General features: G+C 31.5%; 1 protein-coding gene across 1 annotated transcript in view; it reads right to left on the bottom strand.

Moving 5' to 3' along the window:
* LOC139480833 (uncharacterized) overlaps window positions 1-22,740 on the bottom strand; it is a 64,556-nt gene extending 41,816 nt beyond the window's left edge. The window contains exons 1-7 of the mRNA XM_071263734.1: window positions 22,635-22,740; window positions 13,065-13,358; window positions 10,203-10,484; window positions 9,587-9,892; window positions 4,950-5,264; window positions 4,078-4,425; window positions 3,079-3,189 (exon numbers count right to left, since the gene is read on the bottom strand). Of these exons, the coding sequence (XP_071119835.1) occupies window positions 3,079-3,189; window positions 4,078-4,425; window positions 4,950-5,264; window positions 9,587-9,892; window positions 10,203-10,484; window positions 13,065-13,358; window positions 22,635-22,680 (1,702 nt within the window). The 5' untranslated portion in view covers window positions 22,681-22,740. The remainder of the gene's footprint in view (window positions 1-3,078; window positions 3,190-4,077; window positions 4,426-4,949; window positions 5,265-9,586; window positions 9,893-10,202; window positions 10,485-13,064; window positions 13,359-22,634) is intronic.
* Between the last annotated feature and the right edge of the window lie 1,646 nt (window positions 22,741-24,386).

Raw genomic sequence — 24,386 nt, 5'->3', positions numbered from 1 at the left:
AAAAAAGTTTTGATTCCTGGAGTTACATTGTAAGTGTTAGCACTCCTTTTTCACAAAACTTCTTGTACATTTCAACACCAGAAAATGAATACTCAGATTTGAAACAAAGTAATATCTATATATATCAAATGAATAACAAGTCGCTTACAGTACTAATAATGTTAAAAATAAAAACAACAGTAGTAAACTGCAGTTCAAAAGTCATTACAGATTGGGGAAAAAAACAATTATCGGTGATAAATTTAATCCGACTGAAACGTATCAACTATGAGACGAAGACAACGGAACAACAGAAAGACTGACGTGCATATACAAAAAATGCCAACATAAATAGAAACGACAACTGACATACATCTGAATACGTACATGAGATTTTAAGGAACAAAATGGTGGGTTTAATCTGGTTATAATCGAGGAAAACAGAACAGGGTGATTGGGTTTTGTCGAGTGGTACATTTCTATCTACATAACTGATACGAGTATTCCCTTACGTTCAAACAAACCATTACTACATGTACATCCTTATCAAAAACTATCGAACCTATTATTTAAATTTTAAAAATAAGAATCATTGCTCACAAGATATTTTTTTAAGAAGAAACCATATCACGGGAATATATATGTAAAATGCATGCCCTGATTTATCGTATATAGATTGCTTCACAAAACCGGAAGGTTGATATATAATAACCACAATAACATTACTTGTCGAGAAGTAAGATTCTGAACGGATTCAATTTTCAATTTTAAGATGTAAGTCAAGATATGTGGCATCATAATTGTTTGCATTTAACGCAGCCAAAACAGTGACATTATTTTAATTATTAAGTATACGTAACAAGATCTATATTGCTGAATTGGTAGTCAAAGAAAAAACGAACTTATTCCATCTCTATATTGAGAAATTATGTATTAAGTTTGCCTTTATCAGACTAAAGGAACATTTGAAAAGTAGAAAGACACAGTTTGTGCCTATAGGAATTACCGATTGTTGTTAGACTTATTTAATATCTTATTGGTTTACAATTTGAATTGAAGACATGTTTACAACTATTTAATGAGAGCTTACAATATGCTTATATATGTTTGAAATCAAACGGTGCTCCGTAATGGGGACGCATGAGTTCTTTGCCATGGAAATTAGACAAATTGTGGAGAGGCATTACAGATAGTGAAATACTATGAGGAATTCTATTTATGGATTAATTGAATATTTAAATTGTATGTTGATTTTTTTATGCTAGTCATTTTGGAGACAATTGTAGATTGTTGTTAAGTATAAGCCAAGGCTCCGTCTTGAAGGATGTTATGTGACCTATAATTATTGACTTTTTACGAATTGAGACTTGGATGGAGAGTTGTATCAATTTTATTATTCCACATCTTCGTATATCTATGAAATAATAGTCATTTCCGCAAAACTCTGATGAGCAAACTAACTTTCTCTTGGGTATGAATTTTAGAACGTTGAAACATAGTAAACTCATTAAATTAATCTGTAGTGTAGTTATGTTGTTTTGTTTGATGTTTGTTGTGATCTTATGTTTAGTTTTTACATCGACTTCCCTACTTACATAATCTATATGAAATATAATTGTAGATACCATTATTGTAAAACATCAAACATTATATTTCTAAACAAAATGACAAAAAAAAACGCTTTCGAAATTTAAATTTAATATTGATTAACATGGTAGATAATGGTTATAATAGTTGTTTGCACCTTACAGCAAAACAGAAAAAGTGCTTTTATGGGATATCTGACTTCCAAAAAGTAGCAAAGTTCTATACAAAACATGTTTATACTATAATTTATTGTTTTTCAACTTCAAATTCGTTTGTCTGTCCTTTTTCTCATTGGTCTATTTGAGTGGGGATTTCAATTGTTATTCTGAAAATAAACAGAACAAATTTATGAATACATTTGAATTTTGACAGTATTTGTTTTCAATTTCGAATAACAAACAGACTAAATAAAATGAGGACCAAACTGGAATAAAGACAGACAAACAACCCGTAACCCCCTTCATCTTAAATCCTTAAATCCGACTGTTGGTAAACCTGTGTTCAAAAGTCATAAATCGATTAAAGAAAACAAATCTGGGTTACAAAAAACCAAAAGACGCAACATACATATAAACGGACTATATGATAACAACTGCTTATATTCCTGACATGGTACATGACATTGTAAGGGAAACACGGTAGGTTGAACCAGGTTTATTATCTAGCCAAATGTTTCGTTTATATGGCAATGTTAGATAACTTCGACATCCCTTAGAAAAAAGGAAAACGGTACCTTGTCCTTTGAATATATGAAACGAGATGCAAACATTTTATAATTATTTTCACAAAAATAGTATATGAGTATGACGGTCTTGAAATTCGTTTTTTAATTTAAATACTTTACCCACGTCATTAGTATTTGCACTAGCACAACACAATTATTTTCCCATGGAAATGGAAATAATTCCACTATACTGACAAATAATACAAACATTGATGTTTTCACTTCTAATATGTTAATAACCTGCATATAGTGAGCACCAGCTGGTTGCATGTAAAAGTAATCTCCAGAACTTTGTATAAACAACCGCTTTCATGTAAAAATTTATATTGTAATTGCTTGTGATTGGTGTTTCAAGTCAGAAATATGTGTGCAAATATGGAAATATACATTATACCATATAATCGTCATAACCAGTTATGTGATTTCAAATATAAACAATTCAAACTTTGCTAACTCAAATATGTGTTTAGATCACTTTAATATGAAACATTTCAAAAAGGGGTCGTCTTGTTAACGCCTATTTGTCTTGAAGTACATATAAATGTTAATTTAACGTTAGCCAATACTAACTTTTCGTGTTCCTTTCATAAATAACACAATATGCCTTTTTTTTAAATTGATCTGAAGACTATCAGGTTTTTTTTTTAATACAGGTGTAAATTAATTATGGAGTGCAGTTGAAACGGAAACGAAACTGTGTTGATTTTAAATTCACATTGACTAAAATAATTTGAATTACTACAAATGTATGTTGCTATTTTTTAATTGACATATACATTGACACTTACTTCTCTTTTTGTAGATGCATAATGCAGCAGTTATAACTATCACAAGCCCTACAATTGTTATCAAAACAATGCCTGCAGTCTGCCATCCACCATCATGCACGTTCCCATGTTCTACAAATTTAGATAGAGGTTATACTCAAGATATGTTTGATCTGGTCAATTTTATCACTAAAGTATAAAATGAATTCATCAAAAAGGCAAATTTAAACAAGATTTGACCGAAATTGTGATCGATTCATCACATAATTTTACTTCTTATTACATAATATGTATAGGTGGATAAAGGATGATTTCTTGAACATTATGAATTTTAAGTTTTGTTATTTACAGCCTTTATATTCAACTTAAACATAACATTCATCATTGTTCAAGGCAGTACGGTGACCTATAGTTATTATTTTTCTGTACCATGTTGGTGGCTTGTGACAAGTTGTCTCATTGGCAATCATACCACATCTTTTTTTTCATATAAACCAAGTTGATGCTTATACAGTTATTAAGCGAAACAAAAAAAACACATCGAATCGTTGAGCTGTGTAAAAAACAGACAACAATTGCCCTTGTTGCTTTTAATAATAAGTAAATGACTTTGAAATATAACGTATCTATTTTGTCATTCGATACAGCACTTCGGTGTTGACATGAATATCAAGAATATGGTCATTTTATAAATTTACTGTAACAAAACGTTGAACTTTTCGAAAACTAAGGATTTTTTTATCCCATTAGTAGATTACTTAAGCCGTATTTGGCAACACTTTTTTGGAATTTTGGGTCCTCAATGCTCTTCGACTTTGTACTTGGTTGGCTTTATAAATATTCTGATCTGAGCGTCACTGATGAATCTTATGTAGACGAAACGCGTACCTGGCATATTAAATTATAATTATTGTACCTTTGATAACTATAAATACTTTATTTAAACGACCACCTAGCTATATATAGAATGTACAGTTGACAAATAAATGAAATGTTATACAAAATGCAGAACATGTTTACCTGTTGTCTGTACAAGCTCTACAGTTAGAGATATGTTGCCGTATCTATTATGCACTTCACAATAGTATTTGGAGAAATCTTTTACTTCGAGGTTTCTTATAAACAAAGAGATAATGTATCCATCAACATGAATTATTTGTCCATGGAATGAGTCCTGTATTATCGCAGGTGTAATGACTTTCGTGTATTTCTTCGAATTATTTATCAATACATCCCTTCCATCGTCGATCTTAAACCAAAAGATATCTATTGGTGCCGGTTGACTGACGAATTTAACAATCAAAATCGTGTCATCTTCTAGTTTGCCTTTGTTTGAATATACATTTTCAGATGCGGCTGCTGGAGTGCCTATGAAGGAATGAAATACAAATGATGACGATGTGCATGCATTGTATACTGTAAAAACAATAACATATTTTAATGGTATATTCTTGCAACTGTTGGATTCTGCATTTTGCGATAAAGAGTCAAATAAATGGACGTAAAATCAAATGGTATTGATAAGCAAGTCCTTAAATAAAGAAAATATTAAACCAAAATGTTCAAAAGAAAATAACAAAAATCCTGAAATCTGAGGAAAAATATAAATTGAAATTCCCTTAGCAAATGGCAAAAACATAATTCTAGACTTATAAAACAAATGGGTAACAACTTTTATTTGTCGGACTTTGTACAGGCATTTTCTTAATAACAAAATGTTGGATTAAACCTGGTTTTATAACTAGCTAAATATTTCATTTGTATGACAGTCGCACAAAAATCAATTGCATTGACAACGATGTGTGAGCCAAAAGTACAAATGTCAAAAATAGGGGTACAACAGTCAACATTGTGTTATTATCTTAATCCTTATAAAACAAAGAAAAACTTGCCTTCACTGATAAAAGAAACAAATCCATTTTGCATTTTATTACCATATTTGTCCGCGATACCATTTTGTGCACGACATATATATATTCCACTGTCCTGATACCGTTCATTCAAATTTGTAACTGGTAAGATAACTTCACCTGCTCCTGTGGCAGTTTTTCTGCCTTCTAAATGTCGAATGAATTGATTGTGCATGGAGAAATGTTCCCATTTATCAAATTCATAAACAGCAGGGTTTCCATTCGGCTTACAATTGAATTGTCGCAACTCGTCATCTTCTGTAGTGTTCTTGTATGTTATTTCAATTGACGGGTGGTCTGTAAAAAAGTTTAAATGTTGTTACAGCTGACCATTATTTAGTACAGTATTAAACGTCTGGTGTTTGTTTAGAATTCACGATCCATCCGGAGTGCATGCATGATTCAGACTTATAAAACATATAGGGCAGATACATGTAGCACACATGCTGTAAAAACAGAAAAAAAGTTTCACAGAAGGCTTAGGCTATGCATATATTTTTATGAGGCAAACAATAGTCAACGTGTTGCATTTTTGATACCAATGTGAAACAAACATTTGCATAGATAACAGTCTTGCAGTATATGATTATCTAGTATAATAGTATAAACCAAAAGTCAGATGTCACAATGACTGCAAAACAATAAAACATAATGTATTTGATGAGTAGTGGAACTTATGTCAAATTTGTTGTGGTTGATAACGTATTGTATTTTTAATTAATGCAAAGGGCAAAACCACCGACTTTCGATAGAAAAACTGACAATTCTAGTCAATTAAGATTGGAGCCGAGTGCACCTGCACGAGCGGGGTTCGAACTCACAACCTCAGTGTTGACTGGCTAGTAATTACAGTAGTAACTACTCAGACCACTCGTCCACCGAGGCCCTTTCCCAGAGGCTCGAAGAATTAACTGGAAACATAGACAGTTATGACAAGTAACAGTCCAATCCGAATGTTCAAAATACTAATAATGACGAGCAAGTTCTGAGGATATTGACTGTTGCAACACTAATCATTAAACAAAATGTGGTTACATTCCTCAAATGCACTGATGTTGTACAAGGCAAGGATGCAATTTCACCAGATCTAACTTTAATACCAGCACAACAGTCGCAGAGTGTTAATTCCATTTGTCTTACAAGGCAAGATAACAATACATGTAATGCAACAGATAGACGACACTATCACAGTCACACGCCTCAAATATTATCGTTAACCAATTAACTGAGAGCAGCAATCCGTCTCACTAAAATTGTATTAACAAAAGCTGCCAACAGTGTTCTGTGTCAATTGGAGGAACTCCAAATCAAATCAAAATCAGCATGTAGTTAACAATCTAATTTAGTGGCACAAAGCTTTTCTCATTTATTGGGCAACTTATTTTGAAAATTATCCTACTGAATAACCGAGGCTTATAAAATATGCGACTTAATTGCAAACCTGGCAGAAAAAGTTGTTTTTGAGTCAGCATTTTCTTAAGATCAGGAATATAGGCAGTATAGGGAAGTAGATACTCTGCATTTATCATCGGATGGAGTAAATGAGGAGTTGTCCAATAAGGCATAAGCCATGCATGGGGCTTATTGGGAAAACCAATGCCTCGTCTTAACATCTGAATCTGTTTTATGTGTTTTGATGTTGTATCAGGGAAATAGGAACCTCTAATAAAACACACATATGTTCTTTCAGGAAACACGTTGAAGGGTCTCTTGTATTTGCCACTGTCTCATAAATGTGTTATCATGTCAGTATTAGTTATAGTATTATATTAGTTATGTGTAACAAAAGGTTAAGAATTTCACACTTTTTTTAATTTAATTTTCAACCTGTTGCTCTTGCCTAATGTTTTCCTCATTTTAACTAGTAAATATTTATTATTGTATTCGGTGTATTTTCGATACATGAATAAGAATGGAATAATTTAAGGATATTATAGTCGAAAGTGTTTTGATATAGATATTTATCAATTTTATACAGACGTATATTTTACGTGGAATAAGAGAAGGTAAAATTAGGTAGATGTCTTCAAATGAAATGGGGACAGGGACCTCTTCCATTCAATCTTTTATACATGGAGAACTAATTATTGCAGTATGTTGGTTGCCATGGGAACAAATGCCTCTATCAATCATAATAAGAAACGGTATCCCAATGTAGATATAAGTGTCAAAAGACTCTTCATTAAATCTATGTTTGATTTGTGATGAAAAATGAAATGGGGACAAGGGCCTCTTTTTTCAATCTTGTGTATATTGTAGACTTAGGTAACATTGTGTAGTGTATATGATTTTAGCTAGGTGTTGGCTACCATTGGGATCTGACAACCATAATTTGAGAGGATATACATATATGTATAAATAAAAGTGAAAAGATCAGCTTTATTTGTTCTTTGTCATAACTAATTTGAGATATTTGAAAGAGATACAACCATTCTGTATCATTATTTTCGACGATAACTTAAAATGCTTAACACTTAATAAAAACTAAGTATTTACGTTTGCGCATTTAGGCATGCAATAGTATACCTATTTACCCCAATTATCAGAGGATTATAAAACCAACAGTTATAAATCCCCGTCTGCCATTGCAACTGACGATGGGTTAAACTCTTGACCGACCTTCTGTCCTAAATTTTGACATCCCATAAAGTTTGTTGATTAACTATACGAACTGTAATAAACTCAGGGGGACATGCATTTATCTTTCACGAAATTTAGCAGTCGAAAATAATATATCGTATCAACAAAGTAACGAATAAAAAAGATTTTTAACAGGACTAGAGAAATTTGTCAATATAGGTTTATTTGGCGTGTGTTGCCATGGGGACATGGGACTCTGTGACCATTTTTTTATTTGTAAAAACATTATAATCATGGGATAGATGTCATGTCAAAGTTCTCGGAATCCAGAATGAAAGCTCTTAGATAGATGTGGATTACTTAGATTGGTGATTATTTATTGTTTTTATATATAAATTTGTGTTTTTAATTTTGTTAGTTAGGACTAAAGTGTTTTTTTTTTTAATTTTTGATCACAGACTTGGATGGGCTTCTTTTTTATTTTAATTGATAAATATTGTTTGTTTGTAATTATTTCATCCCTTCACACAGAGGAAGCCTGTGTGGACAAAAATGCTAATTTTTATCAAAAATGATTTTTGGCAAACTAGGCGGTAATGTAAAAAGCGACATAACTCTGACTTTATGTTGAAGAAATGCTAATACTTAGATAGTTTCTTCCCCTGATGTTATCTGGTTTCAGATGGTGCTTCCGTTTGCAGATAGAAAGTGGAAGAAACATTTTGGAACTAAAATTAAACCCACCATCCCTCCTGGGATATCTAATTTTGATAGTAAATTATTTTTGAAACCATTTTAAATTTGAAATATATCAACGTTGTTTAATTGTAGTATTGTGTATATTCAACATTCATTCGTTTAGGCACATCAGGTTCATATTCTACTTTGTTATACAAGAAATCAGTGTTATATTCGAATGAAATCCCCATCTTTGATTGGCGAATGAACCCCAAGTACATATGTAGCCGCCGTTTTGAATGTTATCATTCTTGTCATTTATATCAATATTAGATATAGGAAGATGTGGTGTGAGTGCCAATGAGACAACTCTCCATACAAATAACAATTTAAAAAGTAAACCATTATAGGTTAAAGTACGGCCTTCAACACGGAGCCTTAGCTCACACCGAACAACAAGCTATAAAGGGCCCCAAAATTACTAGTGTAAAACCATTCAAACGGGAAAACCAACGGTCTAATCTATATTAACAAAACGAGAAACGAGAAACACGTATATATTACATAAACAAACGACAACTACTGTACATCAGATTCCTGACTTAGGACAGGTGCAAACATTTGCAGCGGGATTAAACGTTTTAATGGATCCAAACCTTCTCCCTTTTTCTGAAACAATAGCATAACATCACAACAAAGAAAAACATACGATAAAATATCAATTGGCAGACTTAACTCAATCAAAAAACGTATGATTAAACAATGAACGAAAAAATTTTGATCTGCGATATCTGAATACAAATGCACAGATAATTAAATATTAGAGACAAACATTCATGACCAAAAAGCTAACAAACAAATTCAAAAACAGGACATGACTGAGAAATATTTAACCAATCAATGTTCACTTTAGAAAAAAACCGGTTTTTTTATAATCTTGGCCTAGATTTACTTATATAACTAGAACGTGTATTTCATGAAAACTCGTACGAGTGATATATATATTTTTTGGTCAACCCTTGGCACATATGTAGATATATATATATCTATATTATGAACAACTTGTTTGTTCTTGTGAAATGTCCTTGTGATTTCAAAAATGATACATGTATTTTTGACAAGTTTATAATGCCAGATAAACGTCACACATGACATTTATACAATGTTGTCTTTTTTTATTCTTTAAACACATATTCATATGATAATATAACTTCATCCTGACAAGCTTTTATAGCCTGGCCAATTTTGAAGTTTTGACTTCCTCGGTTGCTATTCAGTAACTGTATCCTTTATGTAAACTTTTTTGTCCTGAAAAGATAGATATTGAACTTGCATTTCTAAGGATTATTTGTTTAACTTACAATAAACTTCAATCATTCGGGATTGGATGATCCCCTTAGTATCAGCTAAATTATAACTTCGGCATGACAGTTCCTTTCTATTTTGCAACCTATTGAATTCAACGCTTAGTATAGATGTAATTCTGTATGTCTCCGTCGGGTTAATAATCTCACTTTGATCTTCTGAACTATTAGATATCACATATCCATCTATTGTCCATTCAGAGGATGCTTGTGGTCTGCTCCCTATAGATATGCATGAAATGTTCACAAGTTTTCCTTCAAATAAAGTTGGCAACTCAATCATTGTAAGATGAGTCGGTGAAACTAAAAATGACAGAAAGATATGCTTTCATATTTAAAACATCATCATTCATTTCATTAGTTTCTTTTTATTTGAAAAGTTTGCCTGGGATGATTTATAATGCAATTCGCGTGACAAATATGCATGTAATTGATACTTATTTTATTTAACAAGTCATCTAGATTTAACAATAGATACTTTTAAGATATAAATGAACTTTATCTTACAATCGCTAATGCATCTCCCCTTGTATCTTCTTATCTGTTTTGACAAAAGTACGATAGAAAAGGGAAAACCAGTGTCAAGGATAATTGTTAAAAATTTTGTACTTACGATTAAGATAGAACATGGCATGAATCTCTAACGGATGATTTAGTTCTGAATGGTTAGCAGTGCAGGTCACATTCGTGAAATCATCCGTTCTTGTTGGGTTTATAGTGTAAGAAAGCATTCTAGTTTCTTTCCTTGTTAACAAAGTTTCGTTCATCATTAATGATAATACTGGTGGAGGAAATCCACCATCCGCTTCGCATGTGGCATTGAACATTTCATTTGCGTCAACTGTAATAATATTTTCATTGGTTGAGCTTGGAAGTGAAATCTTGCTTGGTGCAACTATATTAAGAAAAATGTCAAGAATTCATAAAATGCATGAAATGGTTATTGATGTGTAAATACTATTTCTACAATATATGTTATTATTGACAGAAGACTGATTTTTTTTTAAAACAAATAAAAGAGACAAATCGAGCAATTAAGGTGACGTGTTTCGTGTTTATTTGCACTGCTTTCCTTTATAACAAACACTACACGTCTTTCTTATCAAATAACTATTTGCTCTTTGATATTAGGTAACATAAAATTTGTGTGTGTAGTTAAATATCAAAAGAAATCGATGGAAATAGTAATTTCTCCTACTTTAATGTGTTGACCATATGTTGGCACATCTCATACATACACAGTCAATTTTGAAGCATCACGAGTAAACACTAAGCATAAACTTTTTAATGCATAATAAGCTTTAACCATATTGTATTTTTTTTAAATGGTCAAGTGCATTCCTTCATATCGGTACAATACACCAAAGATAATAACACAATTTTAACAACTGTACATGTATATCTACTTTTGACATATTTATCTATTGTACCGGTTTCTTTTGTAAAAAGTCAGGTATATGACAGTTGTTACATAATCGTTATACTGAATCAGATAATTGACTCCACATGATAATTTGTCGAGCAAATTATATCACCAAAAATATCAAATCAAAATATGACAAACTTTTTGCAAAACATGTGTATCCTGCACTTGTAGAATTTTCAAACTAAGAAGATTATCTGCATACTAACATTAAAGACTGTAAACAATATGTGTGTATGCTTCAAAAATGTTGCAGGGATACATACTTGTATAATTTCAAATATCAGTTTTACATATGAGTATTAATACAAATATATTTGTTCTTAAACATTTATATTCAAAGACACAAAGTTATGTTATATTTGTAGATGTGAAGATGAAACTATAAATTGGACATTTAGTTGATAATTGTCAAGTGACATAAAGAAAAAATAGTTCCGTGCTTGTCTGGAGAATTTACAAATGTATATGTAAAAATTGAATTAAAAAAAATCTAGGTTTTGGAGAAACTAGTTAGAAATATTTTGGTATTTTTTGCCCAAAATTATGTATACCAATTCAAACTAAAAGATTAGCTTCCTTATGCACTTGTACTAAAATAGACAGAAAAACTTTTATAACTCAGAATTATATATAACAAGAAAATACAACAGAGTTCGTGCACTTGGAAATCTAAAGTCCCTTATGCTACTCATTTATCCTGTATGGTAGTCTCACAACCATATTCTATTGATATATGTTTGGCAATCGCCAATGGCAGTCAGCAGGGTTAAAGAACATCAGTTGTTCGACCTGTTAGTCAAATGCGTTTTGTTTAAATATACTTTTCACTTTTTTTTGGTCTTTTGGAAAATGTTGTTTGTGCTGTATTTAGACCCTTCTACGACGAAATTTGTTTTACATGCACACGTAGAAAAATTGCGGTTTTTATCCAACGCAATCATAGGTTTGAACGTAGTTTTCAATTTAGCAATATTTACCCAGCACATGTGAATCTTATGCCATCTATTTAATAATATATAGATATTTCTATATAAAGAAATTGTGAAACAGGAAAGAGAGAGTGAGAGAGTGATTCAGTGAAGGTGAGGAATATGAGAGACGAAAAGAGATCTTCATGATGATATGCTGCTGGATCGGGAATGATTTTTGAAACCGAATCAGATGCTCTATATATTTTCTCTACGCGGATATCAGGATGGCATTTAGATCTTAAACAAATTGCAATGGTACGAGAACTGTAACTGTTGGTAGGAGTATTCAACATTCCTTATTTAAGTAGTTACGATAGATTTTAGGCTACCTAGAGCAAATCATGGTATTTTTATTTAATTACAAAATGTATCATGTCATTAAAATATTTCGATCATCATGACCTGCGATTTTATTTTTTTTTTAGATATTTCAATGCATCCTCAACTTTCTATGATGTTTTATTTGCTCATATTTTTCTAAAATATATCAACCAATAGTAATACCTTTTGAAATGTACATTTACATTTAAATGTAACCACATACATGTATTTTATTTTGATGGAAAAGTCTCCAGTGTTAATTTTACATGCAAAAATAATGGAAACTGATGAACATTCTGATAATAATGATTATTGGTTTGACTTTCAACACTGTACTATATAAATTCATAAAAAAAGTGTGGTAACAATAAAAAGAATGATCAAAGCTAACAAAAGATTGATAACGTCTACGGTATATCAGTTGAAACGAAAAAAAAAAGATGTTTGTCTTTGTCAAACAAACAATGCTAGATCATCATTGTTGATGTTTATACAGATGTGTGATTCAATTTTTAACTATTTTAGAAACACTTTTCCCACATGTAATTCTTGCAACCTAGCATTTTGTTTTCATCAATTATTTTCTAAATGAACCTGTGCATTTTGTACCTTTAAAGTTTTATCTAACAATATTTAAAAAAAAATGAGGATGTAATGAACATTTGTTGCTAATACCTGTCCATGTTTGTATAAAATTACTCCTGTATAGTCACAATAGATAGGAAATAAGTAACATCTTGATATGTTTTATACTCACCTATAAGGTATAAATTATAATTGAGTGTCCCGTTGTCACTAATGCACTTGTAGCTTCCCTCATCATCTTTGTGTATGTCATTTATAACTAAATTGAATCCATTATCATTTATAATTTGCAGTCTCTGTCTCAGAGAAATCGGAAGACTTTGCAGAATGTTCTTTCCAGTACTGTACTGATGGTCACCAACTCCATACCACCTTACAGAATCATCGTCCCATTCACACGGGAGGAATGCTTGAGATCCATTTTTGGCGTAGATATTTGTAGCAGCAGCAATCTTTCCAATAAATCCTACCAACATATTAAAAAAAATTGTCTTTGAAATAAAGTGCAAATGAGGCGGTAGTAGTTGAAAGATGTTTAAAGCTCGTGAATCGACTTCAGTGTCAATGTTTTAGATAAACATGCACATGCTGTTACTAGACGTGTAAAAAATAAATATCAACCAGAATAGTATACTAATGAAATTAGTAATTCAAAATTCCAAAGAGATTTTTTTTTTTCACAAAAAAGAAAGACACTGAAAATTTGGGGCATTTGAAGGATATGATTTCAACAACAAAACAGGAAGTTGACATTGTAACACACGAAGGAAAGGTCCTTATATACAAAAATGATATTGCTAACTGCTTAAATGATCATTTTAGCACAGTAGGTGAGAAGCTAATACCAAATCCTCACAAAAGTTTTAAATCTGAGAAAATTAATAACTTTGTTAAATCAAAAATAAATGATGATGCTAAAATCTCATTATATACTGTCACAAATAATGAGGTTCTACAAGCCCTAAAGAATCTAGACATACCTAAAGTAATCGGAACTGATGGTGTTGGACAAAATGTTTTAGAATTATCAGGATTGATTGCAGCAATCCCCATTGCTCACATAATAAACAGTTTATGTAAAGGAGTATTTCCTTATATATTAAAATTTGCTAAAAGTTGCTCCCATATTTAAAGGAGGGCAGAAAATAGATCCAAACAATTTTCGACCCATTTCAATTTTACCCATTGTGTCCAAGTTATTTGAAAAAAATGTCTTTAAACAACTACATTTATTCTTAATCACACACAAATTATTAATACAACAGCAGTCTGGATTTAGAGAAAAACATTTTTGTCATACAGCACTCATTAAAATTCTTGTTAGAAGAATTGAACAATGGAAATTTTACCGCTATTATATTTTTTTTTAGATTGAGAAGGCATTTGATACAGTAAATCAAAATATACTTTTATCTAAACTAAAATTATACAGTTGTGATGACCACTCTGTAAAATAGTTTTCATCATATTAGTCTCAGAGAATTCAAAAAAGTTAAGTTAGGAACGACTGAATCTGAATATAAAACTGTAACTTATGGAGTTCCCCGAGTTCTATACTTGGACCTTTATTGTTCAATGATCTACTATTAACCTTAGAATATACAGAGTCCGATCTTTATGCTGATGATACAATTTTACATTTGTCATCTAAATCTATTGTAAAACAAATATATGCTTGAATAAAGACTAGGACAATGTTATTAAATGGTGTAAAGAAAATGATATGATGATCAATAGCAAAAGATCAATATGTATGTTTGTTGGATCAGACAGAAAACTGGAAAGCTGCAATGAATGTGTATGTGCTTTATCACAAGATAAAATCACTTTAAATAATGTTGAATTTGAAAAAACTTCTTGGAATTATTATTGATAAAAATCTATCAAAGTTATAAAATATGCGAAACTAAACCAGCCAGAATATACCTGTTAAAATGGTTGAAACGTTATTTACTGTCAAAGGTTCTTATTCTTTTTTAAAATATCTTTATATTATTAATTTTTGACTACTGTTGTACAGTATGGGAAACATAAGCTCCAAAAACATGCTGCAAGATTAGTTTTATCTGCTTCTTTTGATTTTCCATCAACATTAATGTTTAAAAAGCTTGCATGAATGACTATATTTACGAGGATACAATATTTTCAAGCTGTGTTAATGTTTAATGTATGAATAGTCTAGCACCTGATTTTCTATCTTTGAAATTTAATGCTTGTGCTGATCTTTAAAATTATTGTCTCAGGTCGACAACATCAAGACTTCTTCATGTATCAAGACCTAATTCTGAATTTAAAAAAAAAACATTTAAATATTCTGGTCTTATTTCCTGGAATAATTTACCAAATAATATCAAAGAAATAGATTTTTTAGATACATTTAAGATCATTCAGAAAAATTAGTGAGACAATAAAAGTAATAAATAGAAACCGAGAAAATCGAAAATGCGTGCGGTCATCTATGCTAGTATAATCAGGCATGCAATCAGTCGGAATGAGGATACAATCATATAAATACCGATCAACTAATCATACTGATATCTATCGATCTAGGAAGTGAAAATATGTCGCTAGTAAGTTTAGACAGCAACTCGTCGTATCAGTCAATTCGTGATTTTGACAGTAATATTGATGCTGGATCAAAATCGGTTATTCTGGCTCAAAACTCTATTTGACAGTGTACATGTATGTGCAAGGATCACACACAAACTGATAAAGTCTGACTGATGTTAAAATACGCGTGCTCAACGTATTAACTAAGTTATGTTAATGCCATCCGTAAAGGTTTGGTAGTAGGTTTCTTGCTACATTCGTTGCAGGCCATAAGTTTTTAAGTTGACGATGATAATTATAGGTACATTTACCTATGGGTCATCTCAAAAATACAATTTCCAAAGATATATGGTTAAAGACTTAATAAAACTAAAACAATGTGATATATGATATTAATTTCAAAATGAAATTTAGCGTTATATAATTTTAAAGTCATTCCCTGTTCACATCTAAATGTATCATAAAAAATAACTTGACAAAAGCCTTTTGCCTTTCTAATTTTTATAGCCGCCTGAAAAAACCATATATCATAAATCGAAATTGAATCGTAGATGAGAACCATAGTAGAAACAAATTAAAAACAATATAAAGTTATGTAGTAAATTGTAAAACTATAAAAGAAAAAGTTTGCACTATCATTGAGTTATATAAAGGGAAATTTTACATCATAACAATTTACAAGATCTTGTCTTCCTGTACTTTGTTCATTGAATAATTTATGGAGTTGGTTGATTGTTGTTTGCTTTACCTCCAGTGACAAACATTTCATGCATGTTCAAAACGAGATCAAATAAATTTTTAATACAATAGGTAGATCTTACAAAAGGCGGTAGACATTGAGGTAGGACATGAAAATTGAAATATCACTGGAAACTGATCATGAGGGTTTATTGAATAAAGACAGAAATAAATCCTTGCAAAAGCTGGCAACATCCACAAGCCTTAAATAGTTGGTACAAAAACAGTTAATTTTCAGAGAGCGTTGATCAATGAAATATATTCTGAAACTTTAAGCACCACTTTTATAATAGTAACTATGAAATTTTGGTGCAACTTTATTTTATTTATCTCTGTACATTATATTTTGGTATGATTTTTTGTACTTTAGCTCTCCTAATTTGTTTCGTGTGTTGTCCTTTCAGAATCTCGAACGGGTCAAGCAAAGACGTTAAAACTGGTACATGTATCTGCTGTTTCAAAGCTAAAATATTGGCATATAACAGCAAGAGCACAGATTCGGAGCCAGAAAAGTTTCCGGATAGGATGACTATTCCTCATGCTAAATGATATCTGCATGTGAACTTACGCGTAAACACTGGCTCAGCGTGTCAATCTAGTACAAAGCATGGTTAATACTCATAATATATTTACATGTAATTGTCCGGAGTATTTATTTTGTTATCATAATTTATTTTACCATTATTCTATACAGTGAAGTGTTTTTCTTCTACTGGTTTATATCAAACCTCCTTTAATTTCCTCCGATCGAATTAAAAAAAAAGTGGCAGGGGATGTTTTTCAACCAAACACTTTTGCATCTTATGATATATTTGACGGTAAATACTTTGAAATCAAATGTTCCTATTGTAATAAATATTATTAAATTAACGCTGTATTTTTAAGTCATGGAACAGTTTTGAGGTTATTCTGTATACGCATCTTTCTATAACAAAAGATTAAGTTAACTCTTAATATTTTGATTTGTCTTTATCGTTGGGTAGCTGCCACATTAATGTATACATTTATCTCATTTTATTTAAAACCAAAGTCTTGAATTGGGTATATGAAGATTGGCATATCTGGATCTCTCCAGTCCGACAGTATACCCTTGCTAAAGGACTGTTCGGCTGCCTTTATAACAACAATCATACCTGATATCAAAAAATAGAAAAAGCAAATATTGTCACTTAGACGAGACTATCGTCGTTATACGCTTATGACTTGTTGCCAATCAATGCATTTTTTCTGTTCCACTTCCCTCCTCCTACATATAGTATGGTTGGATAGGATATAATGTAACCAATTTAAGGCGAATGTTGAATAAGTCGCTTAGTTAACGAGTTTCGGTTGACAAATCTCATAACTAACATCTTCTAAAAGTATTTTGTGAACGACGTTTGTAAATACAGTTACTCCTGAACTTCATAAACTATAATGGCAATTGTGTAGTAGTCCAAAATGTGCAGCACAAAGCATCTGAAAATGGTTAACAATAGCACTGAAAAAAAATCATCGTTTTTACTCTAGCATTGTGTGCACGTGTAGTATACGTGTATTTAAAGGTCCAACAGTAAAGCCGCCGTATAATACTTCAATCGACCCGATTTACTTAAATATCTGCATCTAGATTTCAAGTCTGAATATTTGTCACACATTAACCGAATCTGTTGTGGTTTCGAGTTATATGCCCTTACTAGGCGATATAGCTAACGTCATTTGTAGTCATTATCGAGCTCATTTCATGTTCATTTTAGAATTGTCCGAAGCCTTATTATTTCTTTATGTTGAGTTTTAATACGTTTAATATATATTGGACATTACTGCATTGAGTGCAAGCGTGTTATCCTATACAACTAATATAAAATAAATCGCTGTATAATACGCCAATCGATCCGCGACCTGATATACTTTTTGAAGTTATTTCGTAATAAGATAACTATATGGCTTAATATTGGCTTTTTATCCAGATATGTGTTACACATATGTTGTAACTTTAAAATACACATATACTGCACGTGCAAATAATGCTACATGTAGGTAAAAAACGATGATTTGTCTGCTATTTTGAACCATTTGCAGATGTATTGTGTTTCACTTATAGGACTACTAGAAAAATGTCATTATAGTTTTTGAAGTTCAAGAGTAACTGAATTTGCCTTTTACGTTCGCAAATTATTTTTAGAAGGGGTTAGTTATAAGATTTGTCAACCGAATTAGCAGTGTGGTATTCGTTGCAAGTTGGGTAACGTCAGTTAAGGCTGATTTTAACGTAAGTTACGGCTGACTTCAACGTCATTACTGCCAGATTTGATATTTACGACAAAACATTTTCTGAAGCTGAATAATCGATAGACAATTGTATGACATTAAAATTGCATGAGGTATTTAGGTTATTTAAATTTCTAAAATTGTCCTCTCCGCCGCTCCAATTTAAGATTATAACACACCAATGACTGCTTTACCCCATGTTTTGACATATTTACCTAGCCCATTTGTTTGTTTTGCTGACATATTATTGTATATATATATTCTATGAGATGGTAATACAAGTCAGAGGTTTAGCTAGATATGAAACCAGGTAACACCCACCTTTTTTCTTAATTAGAAAATGCCTGTTACAAGTCAGGAACATGAGTTGCGTTCCATTCGTTTTGTTTTGATTAAACTTTTGATTTTGCCATTCGCCAAGAAATTATTCTTTTCGATTTTTCCTTGGAGTTCGTTATTTAGTTTTGTGTACATTTTATTTATATTATGCTCTGTTTGGATGAATTGATTGTTACCGATCATATTTCTTAAAATTGTTCTAATAGTAATCAAGGGTACCAGGCTGATAATTTGATACGCCAGACGCGCGTTTTGTCTCTAAAAGATTAATTATTTTAAAATGAATATATACAAAATGTAAAATCATTGAACTGCATACTGCTCTTTAATCAAAAATATATATTTATTCATTTACAAATACATGTATACGTATTTTCTTAATATACGATAAAAATTAAATGTAAGTTCTAAATATATTCCCTTTGTACATGTAATGGTGAAACATTTTAAATTGACGTTTGTTTGTTTAAAAAGATTTATTTCACAAACGATGACTCAATAAAATTTGATTTCTGTTTTTAAATACTTGATTGTATTGCGCAGTTTAAAACTTCTTTGATTGTGTATGCATATGTTCAGACGGTAGAAAGGAATATTCACGACATTATTTATTATGACCATAGAAAATGTTATCTGTAACCAGCGATTGCATGTCAATGATATACCAAAATTTCTTAAAATAGTAACATTCATATAATTGCATTGCACATTGTTTGATTCTGTAAGGAAAATTCTGTGTGCAACTGTTACAAAAAGGAAAAAAATATGTATAATGCAATTAAAACCTGAAGTCGGCGAAATTTGATACACAGTTTCAAAATGAAAATGACGAACACACTTGTAAACAGTCCATACGCAAATGCAGTTTGTTTATCGGGTAATTTTAACTGTACAGTTACGACATAAATTCATTTGGTAATTCAGTATCTTACTATTCAAAAATAGTTAGTAACCACGATACTCGTTAAATAAAGGAAAACTAAAGAAGCTGACAAAAACTTAATATAAAGCATCATCATTTGCTTACAAAATTAAAACATGTGACAGATTAGTTAATATGATGATCATTCGATAACGGGTTAATGCAGGTCATCACTTTTGACAATGCGTGTGAAACTATCTTCAATCAGAATAATAGATAAAGCAATCATATAGGTATTAATTCAAAGCAATCGTTTTATAAAAACATTCAGAAATGTTGTCAGTAATAAAAGACGAACAACTATGTGAAAAAGATAATGAACACATAATTTAGCAATGTCTCGCAAATCATTATACAACATTTGATCATTTTCAAGAACATACGTTTCTTATCGCTTTAAATTCTTCACTGTCCCCGTAGACAATTACGTTTTTGTCCCCATATATAAATCCTGAAAAACATCGTTTTTGTGTGTTAATCACATTACATAAACTGCTTGATTGGTGAATTAGGTTTTGACAATTCACATCAAATCACGACATTTGATTAAGAGGGAATCTTGGATAATCACAGGTCTGTTCTGTGTTCCTCTGGAATTATTACCTTGGATGAAGAACAGGATTTTCAATCACTGAACTTAATACTTAAACTACATAATTGACCTAGCAAATAACGGTAACTTTCTGGATTTTCAAGTGTTCAACGAAACCTCTTTCTAAATTATTAACCTTAATTTTATCATATCAAAGCCGGGCTTCAAAGTCATTGTGAAACTATATGTATTCTCTAGATGGCGGGAATTAGAACAGGATACTAAACTGCTTTGAAAGTACATGTATGTGGAACTGTACAGCCCTACTGCATGCTACGATATTTTGATCCAAAAGCAAGGTATTTAAGTGTGATTGCTTACTTGAGACCTGGTTCTATCGGATTTCTAGAAAAATTGTTCTGCTTTGCTATTCGAAGGCCGACACGCTGTAATATTTTGTAGAACATATCTGGGGGCATTTAAAGAAAGTGAACAAAGGAGTGTCAAGCCTCCTGCCTATATTAGTAATTATTTGGTCATATAGACCAAAACTGCGTCGTATTAAACCCTCCAGGAATAAGCCATAATCTTCTGCATCATCTCATTTGTCTTCTCTTCTCTTTCTTCCGACAGCTAGTTGGTTACTATTTGTAACTTGTAAGTTCAGTCCGGTCTGAAAAAAAGCTGCTTGATATTAAAAATGTGCTCTTATCTAAGATCCATCATGAATAATAAGCATTCATGACATTAAAGAAATCCGACATAACAGTAATTAGCATTTCTGACACGAAATTTTCAGTTATCATCTATCCATTTTGCATTCGTTACGTATTTCTTTTGTCCGTTATCCTTCTTTTCATGTCCGTTCATCGTTCGTGTTATCCGTTATACGGCCAGTAGAAGTCCGTTGGTAAACGATGAATGACGGACCACTTACGGATACAAAACAGACACGGAACGGACGAGTATCGCAAACTACGGACGACTACCGGACGTTCAACGGACGTTCATCCGTTGGACGTCCGTTCAAAGTTTAAAACATGCTCAAACTTTTCAACCGGATAGAACGGACGTCGACGGCTAAAACGGACAAATTAAACGGACACATTAAACGGACATGGAACGGATATTGACGACGTCTTTAGAAGGGATAAGAACAGACGTTTTACGGACATGGACGTTTTGAAAAAGAGAAAAAGAGTTATCAGTTCGTGCTATTCGGTAAGGTGTGACCGGGGCTAACCATATTTTTGAAATTTACTTTTCTCAATCTTCGTTTAGACTTTGTATTATTTAATAAGTTAATTACGCAACTGTCTTAAATGCAGAAGGAAAGAGGAATATTAGTTTAATAGAGACAGCGAAAGAGCAAATATGAAGAGGTCAATAAAATACATTAAGTCGAGTCAAGGGGACATTTCAAAATAAAGATTAAAATCAACCAAGCAATAACAAAGTACCACACTAATAACATAAAATTGGGCTACATAAAAATCAACCCTTAAACTAAGAGTTAATACCTGGGCGTTCCGAGGAAATAAGCAGTTCTACTACACTATTGGTATTCTCAGAGTTTGCATTTTTGTCTTTGTTAATTTTGCAATATACAAAAAAATGTCAATAACCAATTTCTCTTTCAAATAAATAAATAAATACTTGGCATGAAATACATTTTATCCTGTCCAGTACTACAGTGAAAACTTTAAATAACATTTCATTGCAATTGCACCATCATCGGAACTAAACCAATCAAATTTTCGCCCCTTTTGTCCGTTTTAAAATTTAGCTTTAGTAGCTTTTTCACAAGAAGTTATCGAAATATTTCGTAAATACATGTACAGCAAATACAAAAGGAATGTTGCTTTAAAAAACCCAATATATATGTTTATGACTCAGAATATTTTTTTCTGAAATAAAATGCACGATTAATTTCCTATCAAATTCAAGAAATTTTTTTTGTTACCGTATTTCGTATGAAGCTGGATGTTACGTGCTATGATTGGTGGTATTACACCTCAATGCAATAGAAAATTCGATGGACGAAAAAGTTAGCTTTAATTGATTCATCAATTGATATAATTTCATAACTTTGAACTTATTGAAATCTAAGTACTCAGTTAAAGACAATTTAATTTACGTTGGACATACATGCAACTTACAAGATAAAGATTAACACGGCAACAACGAAAACAAAACAAAGAGACAAATAAATACACATAGAATGAACATATGTATACCTTAACTGCATAGCGCTAGTCAAAAGTAGTATTACAAACGTTAACATTATAGATTTCTAATCAGGAATAAAACATTAGTTGCAAAGCGTTGTAAAAGATTATAATTTTCATTAAACGGTTAAAAGTACCTGTTGCTATAACATAACATGATGTATATAAAACAAATATACATACCTGAGAATAAAAAAAATAATAATAAGGAATGAAAAACTGTTTTCATCGTCGATTTGTAAGTACATGTAGAGGATTTTTAATCGTCATGTTATCATGGTGATTGTTTACACTCTCCCCTAACTTATATACAGTTGCTAGTGGAAAAACCGTTCTATATAAATAACTTCAATTCGAGACCTCATTTTGGATGAATGAAAATCTTTTTTTAAGTAATAATCATTATGGTATTCCCTATTTTTCCTTACCTTTTTTTGTATCGAGTTCGTCTTTGATAGTTGCAGTATGTCTATGTGTGACATTTACAATCTATGTACATAAAAAATGTAATAGCTTTTCAATTGGAGTTTGTATTATGACTGTTTGTATTTCTATCTTATACGTCGTTATTATGTGCAATTTTTACATTTGATATTTTGAGTTCAAAAGTATATCCAAGATTTGATTTTCACCCCGATATATTGTGTCATACAAGTGTGAGGTTTAGCTAGATTTAAAACCAGCTTATCCTTTTACATGCTGCTTTACCATAATATTTCAAAACATGTACCCGAAATGTTTTTTGCATGCACACTCATTAAAAATGCGATTTTCATCCAACTCAATAATAGGTTTTAACGTTGTTTCCAATTTGGAGCATAATTATGTTTGCCTTTTCGTAAAAATTAAGGATTTTCTTATCCCAGAATTAGATTACCTTAGCCGTATTTGGCACAACTTTTTTGAATTTTGTGTCCTCAATGCTCTTCATCTTTGTACTTGTTTGACTTTATAATTATTTTGAGCTGAGCGTCACTGATGAGTTTTATGAGCACGAAACATGTGTGTGGCGTTCTAAATTATAATCCTGGTACCTTTGATAACTACAAACACCACTGGGTCGATGCCACTGCTGGTGTACGTTTCGTCCCCGAGGGTATAACCAGCCCAGTAGTCAGCATTTCGGTGTTGATATGAATATCAATTTTATGCTCATTGTAATAAATTTCCTGTTACAAAACTTTGAACTTTTTGAAAAACTAAGGATTTTCTTATCCCAGGAATATATAGATACCTTAGCCGTATTTGGCACAACTTTATGGATTTTTTGTTCCTCAATGCTCTTCAACTTTGTTCTTGTTTGGCTGTATAACTTTGAATTATAATCCTGGTAACTTTGATAACTATTAAGACCATTGGGTCAATGTCACTGTTGGTGGACGTTTCGTCCCCGAGGTTATCACATGCCTAAGTAGTCAACACTTCGGTGTTGACATGAATATCAATGTTATGGTCATTTTTATAAATTTCCTGTTACAAAACTTTGAACTTTTCAAAATAACTAAGTATTTTTTACCCAAGGAATAGATTACCTTAGCCGTATTTGGCACAACGTTTTTGAATTTTGGTCCTCAAAGCTCTTCAACTTTGTACTTCTTTGGCTTTATAACTTTTTTTGATCTGAGCCTTACTGGTGAGTCTTCTGTAGACAAAACGCGTGTCTGGGGTACTAAATTATAATCCTGGTACCTTTGATAACTATTATATGATCCGTTCATCCTATTTCAATTCTCCAAAATTCAAAAGTCTATTCTTAATGGGGTAAATTATAATATGGCCTTCCAAATATTGTTTCGATTCCTGACATCACTGAGGAGACATTACTTGTCGAAATCCGGATATGGAATACTAATTTTAGCACCTTTAGTTTACGGTATACCATCTTTTTCCACAAGTTTTATAATTTTCTATTTGATATAAAATGTGTAATTAAGA

Source organism: Mytilus edulis, chromosome 7, assembly GCF_963676685.1.
Source record: "Mytilus edulis chromosome 7, xbMytEdul2.2, whole genome shotgun sequence".
NCBI lineage: Eukaryota > Metazoa > Mollusca > Bivalvia > Mytilida > Mytilidae > Mytilus > Mytilus edulis.
The sequence above is the reverse complement of the archived record's forward strand: the minus strand, read 5'-3'. Positions and strand labels throughout refer to the sequence as shown.